Source organism: Phycodurus eques, chromosome 5 (genome assembly GCF_024500275.1).
Source record: "Phycodurus eques isolate BA_2022a chromosome 5, UOR_Pequ_1.1, whole genome shotgun sequence".
NCBI lineage: Eukaryota > Metazoa > Chordata > Actinopteri > Syngnathiformes > Syngnathidae > Phycodurus > Phycodurus eques.
Window position 1 is genome coordinate 5,752,473 of NC_084529.1, and position 10,717 is coordinate 5,763,189.

General features: G+C 42.3%; 1 protein-coding gene across 9 annotated transcripts in view; it reads left to right on the forward strand.

Moving 5' to 3' along the window:
* Positions 1 to 10,400, forward strand: part of dnajc24 (DnaJ (Hsp40) homolog, subfamily C, member 24) — a 30,392-nt gene extending 19,992 nt beyond the window's left edge. For 6 of the 9 annotated variants that reach the window (XM_061677191.1, XM_061677193.1, XM_061677190.1 and 3 more), the window contains 2 exons: positions 1,230 to 1,298; positions 4,329 to 4,748. In XM_061677191.1, the coding sequence (XP_061533175.1) occupies positions 1,230 to 1,298; positions 4,329 to 4,531 (272 nt within the window). In that variant the 3' untranslated portion in view covers positions 4,532 to 4,748. The other 3 variants (XM_061677199.1, XM_061677195.1, XM_061677200.1) reach the window with 3 other exon arrangements.
* The last annotated feature ends 317 nt before the right edge of the window (positions 10,401 to 10,717 follow it).

The window sequence follows — 10,717 nt, forward strand, 5'->3', positions numbered from 1 at the left end:
GGCCGATATTCAGTATAACGGCACATATTGGCATCTGCCTTTCTGAACAGATAATTGTCCAAATTAAAACTCAGTCAAATTGGGGTATTTAGGCTAGTCTTACAGCAGAGTAAATGCACGCTATTCAACTTAATAACATTAACAATAATAGCATCACTGTTCTCTAAAAGTAACACCTTCTACTGAACAAACATATTTATGCTCAAGATATTCTGAAGCTTGCTTTAACAGCCATCACCCTGTCGGTCTTATCTCCATCGCAGAATTGACCAGGAAGTTAATATTTCACATACAAACTGAAGTCACGGTATCTTAAAAAACAGAATGCAACATCATTCATTCATTCATTCATTCATTTTCCGTCCCGCTTATTCTCACTCTGGTCACGGTCTATTTCAGCTATCTTCGGGCGAGAGGCGGGCTACACACGGAACTGGTCGCCAGCCGATCGCAGGGCACATATAAACAAACAACCATTCGCACTCACATTCACACCTATGGGCATTTTAGAGTTTTCAATTAACCTACCATGCATGTTTTTGAGATGTGGGGGAAACCAGAGTGCCCGGAGAAAACCCACACAGGCACGGGGAGAACATGCAAACTCTACACAGGCAGGGCGGGGATTTGAACCCCGGTCCTCTGAACTGTGAGGCAGATGTGCTAACTAGTCGTCCACCGTGCCACCACAGAAACATTAACAATATTTTGATAATTACCAATAAGGGCAGCTGTGGCACAAACCTTACATTGGGTGGTGGTCTAATAATTTTTTAAAGCACTCTATGTGCCCTGCAATTGAATGGCGACTAATCCAGGGTGTAGTCTGAATCTGGCCCACTCTCATCTGAAATAGGCTCCAGCTTCCCTAAAACTCCACTGAACATAAGTGGTAAAAAATAAATGACTTTTTGGAAGTGTTCCAGAATATCTACAATTGACGAAAAACAAATCATAATTCTCACAATTTTTAAGTGTTTTGCAAAGTCTCCCGAATCAATTGAAGAGTACAAAAGTGACGATGAAGTGATTTGCTTCTTAAAGAAATTGTCTTTTGCATGAATTCATTCATTCATCTTTTTTTCAGGTTTTGCCTTTTCGTATAAACATATGTTAGATTCACTTGACAAGACCTGCAAATCCGGATAAGCCAAAGCCTCATTAAGCTGATAAAATGACATTATGCAGAGTCCAGAAAAAGTTGCCCAATTCCTTCTGTTTTTCTTCAGCTCGAGAACTTAAACAGGACTGGCCAGTTGACTGCATAGTCTCACTGGAGGAAATGACGTGGGACCAGGGTAAGTACACATGAAATTAATGTATAATTTTAATTTGTTTTATTTTCGAACACAAAAACTACAGCGGTGCCTCGAGATACGAGTGACCCGACTTACAAGTTGTTTTTTTTATATTGTTTATTTATTTATTTTTTGCTTTGATTTGCGAGCAAAAATTTGACATACGAGCGCTGTGTGGTCGAAGTAGGCTTTTTTAACTCATTTCACAACAGGCTTCAATCTTTTTATTACCTCTCCCAGTTGAAGTGTATTGTCAACATAAACATAAACTAAAGAGAATTAATGTGTTTTTAAAACAACCATATATTTACAACAACCCCTGCTTTGCCTGAATAATGCCTAATTAGCTTAATGCTTACAAACAATGCAAATTGCTATAGGCGGGCAAACAAATGGCAGCAGTGTTGCAGTGTTACTACCCTTTAAGCAACAGATATTTGAAGACAAATAGTGACGCAACACATTTAGAAAGACAATAAAACAATATATCTTATTTCTAGGGTTGAGATCAAGAAGGTGATTAAAAAGCTTCTCGGTGGCAATGCCCTGGGGGTGGATGAGATCCAACTGTTGTGGGGCTGTCCTGGTTGACACGCCTCTACAACATTGCGTGAACTTCAGAGTATGGGGTACCGCACCTCTTAATAAGGGCTGCCCTTTGTCACCATTTCTGTTCTTAACCTGCTCCTGAGGCCGGGCCACCTGGGCTGGATGACTGCTTGGTATTGGGTCTCCCCTCTCATGCCCCGCGGCTGCTCCCAGGATTCTCCCCCTTATCGTTCACTTGTCGGGCGCCCCTGTCCGCCCTCCTTTCTAACAAACAAGGGACACAGTCTCGTCCTCAGGGTGGACGGGGACTGGCTGCATCGTGGGCCCTGCAGGTTGGGGGGGAGGGGGACGTCTTGCTCTCCTGGAGGTGAAGGGGGGGTTGTGGCGCGACACGTAGGGGAGTGGGGGTTGGCTGAGCGGGTGGCATTGGATCCCTGCCGCCTCCTCTGGGTGGCCGGTTGTTAGGGCGCCTCGGTGGGGCCGGCAGACCGTCCTGGGTCCCTCAGTGTGGGACGTGTCCCGTCCGCGGAGCTGGCTCTCGGGTGGACTCCAGTGCCAGATCCCTCCTCTTGATTGATTGGGTGGGGTCCTCAGCCACCGCGGTGCAGGCACAGCAATTACAGGACACTTCTGTCGGTCATTGTGCATGCGAAACGGTGTCAGGCACACACCCCTGGGACTTTTTCGCTGGGTGTGGGGCCACTCATTTATTGCGAGAAATAACTCATGAATATGCGAATTGCTTGGGTATCCCCTCACTCGCAGTCTCGTCCTATAGACTTTTATAATTTACATAGTCACTCCCACCACACTTCAGTTGTACAGCCGGGATCACGACCCTTGTTCTGCATCCTTCTTCTCCTGTCCTTGTCCTGTCCGTCCCTCACAGGGTGTAGCACTACTGCCCCATACAACACTCATAGCTAATGTTTAATTCTTATAGATATGTAATGATTTACTTTTCTCATCTTGTTTACAATTAGTGCTTTGTCTTTTGTCTTCGTTTCTCACTCCCCTCGAGAAACTTTGTTCAACTGATCGACTCTGATTCTCAATAAATATCAATTGTAATACTAAGAAACCACAGTGGCAGCTTAAAAACTCCACTGTGACACAGTAAAACTGTTCCAGCATAAAAGGGATACAGATCCTCCATTCTCCTTGACCTAACAGCCGAACAGGACAAAAAAAAAAAAAAAAAGGAAGTTAAATCTCAGATTCAGGAGGAGCAGTGTGGTTTTCATCCTGGCCCTGGAACAGTGGACCAGCTTGAGGGTGCGTGGGAGTTTTCCCAACCAGTCTCCATGTGTTTTGTGGGCTCAGAAAAGGTGCTAAACCGTTTCCCCGGGAGGTCCTGTGGATGGCACGCTGGGAGTGTGGGATACCTGACCCCTTAATAAGGGCTGTTCGGTCCCCGTATGACTGGTGTCAGAGTTTGTTCTGGATTGCCGGCAATAAGACGGATTTGTTTCCAGTGAGGTTTCGAGTCTGCCAAGGCTGCCCTTTGTCACCATTTCTGTTCTTAACCTTTATGGACAGAATTTCTAGGCGGAGCCGAGGCTTTGAGGGGTCCAGTTTGGTAACCTCAGCATTGCATCTCTGCTTGTTGCAGATGATGTGGTTCTGTTGACGTCATCAAGCTGTAATCTTCAACTCTCATTGGAGCGGTTCGTAGTGTGAAGTGTTTCGGATGAAAATCAGCACCTCCAAATATGAGGCCATAGTCCTCGGTGGGAAAAGGGTGGAGTGCCCTCTGGGTCAGGGAAGAAATCCCACTCCGAGTGGAGGAGTTCAAGTCTCAGGAAGAATGGAACGTGAGATGGACTGGTGGATCGATGCAATGTCTGCAGTGATCTCTGTTTTGGTGTGTTGTGGTAAAGAAGGAACTGAGCCAGAAGACAAAGCTCTCGATTTACCAGTCGATCTACGTGTCTACCCTCACATATGGTCACAAACTCTTTGGGTCATGACTGAAAGAACAAGATGCGGAAACAAGCGGGCAAAATTAGTATCCTTCGTAGGGTGTCCGGGCTCTCCCTAAGAGATAGGGTGAGAAGCTTGGTCATCCGGGAGGGGCTCAGAGTTGAGTCACTGCTCCTCCACATTGAGAGGAGCCAGATGAGGTGGCTCGGCTAACTGATTAGGATGCCCCCTGAACTCCTCCACTTTGGGGTGTTCCGGGCACGTCCCACCCGTAGGAGGCCTTGAGGCCGACCCAGGAAATGCTGGAGAGACTATGGCTCCCGGCTGACCTGGGAACGCCTCGGCATAACCCTGGAACAGAACGGAAATTAAATTTAATTTAATTCTATGAATCCTGCAGAAACCCTCAAACATCTGACCACAACTGAAAATACTAGCTCTGCTTAAGTGTGGGACCCTCTGAATTCACATTGCAAACTTACTTCAATGTTATTCAGCTATTGCATATTTATTTTCTTTTACTGTATAATAGTTTTATGAATATTCTGTACTTTTCAGATGAGTGTGTGTATACATACTGCTGCCGCTGTGGTGGACAATTCAACTTGACAGAAGAGGAGATGAAATGGAGGCAAGAGAGTGATGTTGAAGAGAAAACAAATGAGAGCCAACATGTGGTTGTATGCTGTGATACTTGCTCTCTCAGTGTTTATGTCAAACTGTCATTGAATAACAAGACGTTAAATTCTCAATGTCAATGACAAAGACAATACATCAATTTTCCTTCTGTGAGAGCAGGGCTCTGACAAGAGTGGATTTTTTTCACCCCTTTCTGTTTAGACATTCAAAGTTCCTGTAAAGTGAAAATGTCTTCTAAATTTGACACACAACAAAGAAGTGTAGTTAAGAACCCTACCAAATTTAAATGATTAAAAAAATCGCCAAGCAAATAAAATGAGGCTTCAAAAGAATGAAAAATCAGAATCATCTTTATTTGCCAACTATGTCCAAAAAACACACAAGGAATTTGTCTCCGGTAGTGTAGAAATCTAGACTTTCCTCCTGCTCTTGAACCAGTGTTGTTTTCGTCAACGATAACGATGATGTGATGATTTCGTTGACGCCCTTTTTTTTTCTCCATGACAACAGCGTGACAGTGATGAGCCAAACAAGATTCTGACACTAAATCATGACGAGACGTGTGCCAGGATTTGTTGATGAGACGAGACTAGACAAGTTAGTGAGTGGTCTGTCAGACGTTCAAAATGCACGCTGTACAAAAAACGTTGTTTGTACAGTGGAACCTCGACTTTTAACGGACCCCAATTTAACAGATATTGGGAGTAACGGACCATCTGGACAGTACATGTGTCTAAATATAGTTGCCAGTTGTCACTTAAACTCCCGATATGGCGCCTACCAGTGTGGTCGCCTCGGTAACGCGCTCTCTAGTATTGTTTTGTTTTTGTGTTTTTCGTCGGTCTTTGGAGACCTTACACAACTCACTTACACAAGGGGAGACCTGCTAACCATCAAGGAGTCGACTCCGGACTTTCTGTCACCAACTTTTGCAAATCCGCTCAGTTTTTTCCCCGAGTTACTCACCGGAGCGGCGTCCGCGGTTTTCGGCGCATGGAGACGGAAGCGGCGCCACAGAGGGAAACGGGCCGGCATTCAGGTGAAACTCCGCAAGGGAGGACACAGATTGGCGTTCCCGTCGATCCACCTCGCGAATGTACGCTCCCTACCCAACAAAATGACCATTCACACTCACATTCACACCGTCACTGAGTGGGAACTGAACCCATGCTGCCTGCACCGAAGTCAGGCGAATGCACCACTATACCATCAGTGACTCTTGTGACAACAGTACCTGCAAATTCCAGGTCTTTTTTAAGCTCTCCACGGGTGGTCCTTGGCTCTTGTACAGCTCTTTTTCTTATTATTATTATTCTTTGCACTCCTCTGTCTGAAATATTGCGAGGAGCACCTAATCGACGCAAATGTATGGTGGTATGGTTGACTTTCCACTTACGTATTATGGCCCCAACCGTGCTTATTGGAATGTTTCGAAGCTTAGATATGCCCCTGTAACCAATGCCATTGTTGTTTTGCCATAATTAGTTTGCGATGGTCTTGAGACAGCTCTTTTGAGATGTGTCTTGACTCACACCTTGTCAATGAGACCTTTTTGAAGGCCATCAATTAGGACTGAACCAGCTGATATTAATTTGCACTGACAAGGAGCTGGATTGCTGTTTGATTGTTGAAAGATTTTAGGTGTTGTCTTGGCTTTCTATGCCTTTTTGCACCTCCCTTTCTTCTTGTGTTCAATACATTTTCCCTGTGTCATTTCACATTTTTACACAGAACTTAATTTTTGATCTTATTTGTTCTACTTTCTTTGTATGTATGGATTACTTGGATTGTTCCCAACATCTGCTGACATTTTCATGCGAATAGCACCTTTTGAAGTATATTTAGTGAGAAAAATGGTGACGTGTTAAATACTTATTTTTATTTCTGTGTGTATATTTAAGACATTTCATTTTTTGGGTGGTGTGATGTGACATTCTTCTAACGTACAATGAGCCTCATAGGTAATAAAAAGTCTAAAACCTGCACAAATGCCAGAATTTTGTGATGTTAAAAAAATAGATAAAGATAAATTTAAAATATTTTGCCACCATTTATATGACATAACCTGTACAACTAAAAAGAAACACATTCCTTTTTGAGAGGGAAAGTAAAAATAAGGAAAACAGTGATAATGTATTTGCAAAAGTGTGCAGACCCTCATAACTGGGGATGTGGCTGTATTCAGAATTAACCAATCACATTCAAACTCATGTTAAATGGGAGGCAGCACACACCTACCACTATTTAAAGTGCCTCTGATGAACCCCAAAACAAATTCCAGATGTTCTCGTAGCTTTCATGATTTTTATTTTTTCTTTGCTTCCTCGGTGAAGTCTGAAGGTTCATCTTCTGCCTTGGTTTCATCAGACCGTAACATTTCTCACTTGTTTGGGACATTTTGTTATGGTCCGATGAAACCTAGGCTCAACCTTTTGGCCATGAGTCTAAAAGGTATGTTTGGGGCAAACACACTACTGCTCATTAAAGGTCCAGTATTTTGTCAAACCAACTTTTGCTAGTATTTGGGATGTGACCTGACCTGAAGACAAGCATGGTGGTGGGTGGCCGCAACATGCTCTGGGGCTGTTTTTCTTCAGCTGTTATGGTACTGGGGCCTTCCTCGAAGTGGTGAAAATTGGGAACAGTTTCAAATTGTATTCACGCAAAACCTTTAGGCCTCTGCTAAAAAGCAGAGGTCAGGAAAAGGAAAGGAAAGAGCTGAACTTTATTTGTGGTTAATCAGTGTTACTTAAAAGGCAGCAGGTGTGTACCGACTCATTTAACATGAGTTTGAATGTGATTAATTCTGAACCCAGCAACATCCCCAGTTATGAGGGTGTCCATACCTGTGCAACCACATCTCAGCTGTTTATTTTCGCCTCTGCTCATGAGATTTAATTTTTGCTTATCACATTAATGGCAAAAAGTTTAGTAATTATATCTGGCTTTTTTTTTTTTTTGTCATCACAAATATCTGGCATTCAAACAGGCATGTGTAGACTCCTTATATCCACAGTACGTCAAGTAGCAGATTTAGATTGTATAATTGTAGAAAATTTTTCCATGTATTTCAACAAATTGGCGTGTGAACACCTTTACCATTGTGTATGCTGTATAAACATACCATCAAATCATCTTTTTGTGTTACAGGAGTTGGAATAGAACACCAAATCAAGACAAGAAAAATGGCTTCTTTGTGTCTTATAGAGACAAAGGAAGCCAATAAAAATTCTATTCTGGCATCGTAAAACAAATAATCAAATAAATATACAATCAGTTTCTAATTTATATGGTATCTACAGTCCTTATTATTCACAGAAAGTATAAAGTAATAAAAAATACAACTCTGCAGTACAAATGCATTCTGTGACCCGGCAAAATGGCAGTATATTGTGACCCCACAGGGGTGCCAAACCCCAAATTGCGAAGTGGTGCCCTAAATGACAGAGCTATTCTCCTCTCAGCAGGACTGCGACAGACACACAAAGGGATAAAGACTGGTAATGACTCTTCTCTCTCTGGTCACTCAACCTGCAAAGGTCACAGCTGACAGAGACTCTGAATGCTGATCATCTCTCATCGTTTATCCCCTTTAATCCATGTGGCTATGCCACTCTCCTCGCAGAGCTGCAAGAGGGATGCCCAAGAAAGTGAAAAGTTCGACACAAGGAGGAGTGGAAACGATTTTTTTGAATCCTGCACTAATTATTATTTTTTTTCTCTCTCTCTTCATCACAATCAGCAAAAGTGGTCAGTAGTATTGGAGATTATCCAAAGTGAGGGTGGGGGACTTGACAGCTGATGTTTAAATGAGGGGTTTGGTAGAATATTGATGTGACAGACACAGAGACTCACAGAGATGGGCAAAGAAACAAAATCACTTTCACTCACACACCACCTGCAATTAGAATTAGCATGCTTTAGATCACTTTTCAACATCCCCCAACACCATTTATCGAACCTGCTCGTTCCCTTCTCTAAAAAGGATACTATGCCTGCTTTGGGCGTCTTTTGATGTTTATGTGTGATTCTATGTGTCATCTTATAATTTTGATCATTTTGATTTTGAGTAACAGTAAAGACATGGCCCACAGAATTTCGGAATTAATTTTACTCATAAGAGTATTTGTATGATTGGCCATTGCGATTCATTAAAAGGTCAAAATTGTTTCTGAGGAAAAAAAATATTTTTCCAACTTTTATTGCCAACATTTCATTCCCCTTAAGTATTCGAAATGAAGGTTTATGATTTGCAACATGTTTTCTGAAGATGCTAATTGCATTTTGGGATGTATGGGATTTTCTTCATATTGCTTCATATGCCTTTCCATGAAAACGGACACAAATGCATCTTAGTGTCTTGAGAGCTCCTTTTTTTTGGGGGGGGGGGGGTTATTTTACAAACAATCCTTCTTGGTCACTCAAGATGTCTTTACCATGAATGCCACTGGAGAGAGCCTCATTATCTTGTTGCAATACACGAGGGATCGGTGAGCTGAAGTGCCAAGATGAGGCGGCCATTTTGCATTCACACAATAGCAGACATCAAAATAAGTGGTTATTTCTGAGATATGAATGAATATGTGTGAATTTGTGAAAGTGTTAGAAGTATTGTATGTCTATCGTTATTGTGATTTTAAAAAGACAAGCGTGTAATGTGTTTAATGAGTAGTCCGGATTATTTATGCACTTGTATCCGCAGAATTTAAAGGGTAACACATGTAAATTGGGCAACTCAAACAATATTTTTGAAGCTGTTTATGTCTTTACTGTTATAAAAAGAGGTGTGAATGTGAGTGCAAATGGTTGTTTGTTTCTATGTGCCCAGCGATTGGATGGCGACCAGTTCAGGGTGTATATATAGTATATCCTGAAGATGGCGGCACGGTGGACGACTGGTTAGCACATCTGCCTCAGAGATTCTGAGGACCCGGCCTCGCCTTGTGTGGAGTTTGCATGTTCTCCCCGTGCCCCCGTGGGTTTTTCTCCGGGTACTCCCACATCCCAAAAACATTGCACGGTAGGTTAATTGAAGAATCTAAATTGTCCGTAGGTGTCAAAGTGAGTGCGAATGGTTGTTTGTTTCTACGTGCCCTGCGATTGTATGGCGACTAGTTCTGGGTGCCTCTCGCCCGAAGACAGCTAGGATAGGCTCCAGCATGCCCGCAACCCTAAGCCGTACAGATGATGGATGGATGGTTGGCGTACCCACAGAAAGAGTGCCGTGCACTAAACAGAACAAAAAGTAATGAAAAGTAACTTCCCTGGTGCTAAACTCCAGCAGTCCGGCGGGTTAAACGTAAGTAATGTGTGTTGGTTTATACTTTAGGTCGCCAATCGTCTGGGGGGGACACCAACTCCCTGCCCTGTTCCATCTGTGTAATGCGTCCCTCACTACCTGTCCCCTGTCCTGTTCATCTATTTGCATGGAAGGCCATCACATTATGGTCTCTTTTTTTTATTGATCAAATCCACACCGCATCCCAGAGAAGACCAGCAAGCAGGTTTATTATCCAGCTTCATGTACTCAGCTGGCAAGGAGATGCTCAATACATGGATTTAGTCATAGAATATCCTATAAAAAAAAAAAAAGAAAAGGCACTATATTTTTTTCATCAGTTGTTCACTGTCTCTGTATGAGTATGCATGTAGCAACAATGCCAAGAGCTACTGCAAACGTTTTTTTGCTGGGATTAGGGTCAAGGGATTTCAAGAAGGACATATTGTCAAATTATAAATTCAATTAGTCTTTAGAACTACCAACACTGATTTTCAGTTAATAAAAAAATATATTTTTTTATGGGAACATAAAGGTTCAGATTTCAGGTCTACAAAAACACTTTCACAATATTATTTTCAGGATTTGGTGGGTCTGTCTTGATCTGTCGTGTTTGACATTTGATACCCAAATGAAACAAATTGTAAATATTCAATGTATTTTTATTTTGTGCATTGCAAAAATGAAAATTGTACCTACTGGGTGCATCATATTCCTGATGAAAACATCTTACGTTACTTATTTACTCTATATATATATATATATATACTTATACATACACACAATGATATATGCATATTTTATATATACATTTTCAGCCAGACAAAAGCAGTCTTTGTTTTAAGACACAATATCTTAAGAGTCTTATGAAGTCAATTCATACTAGTTCCATTGCCAGATTTTTACTGCCACTTCAAACAAAACATCCATCCACGTTCCTTCCTCCAAGTTCAAGTATCTCCGGGTCTTGTTCACGAGTGAGGGAAGAATGGAGCTTGAGATCGACAGGCGGATCAGCGCAGTGTCTGCA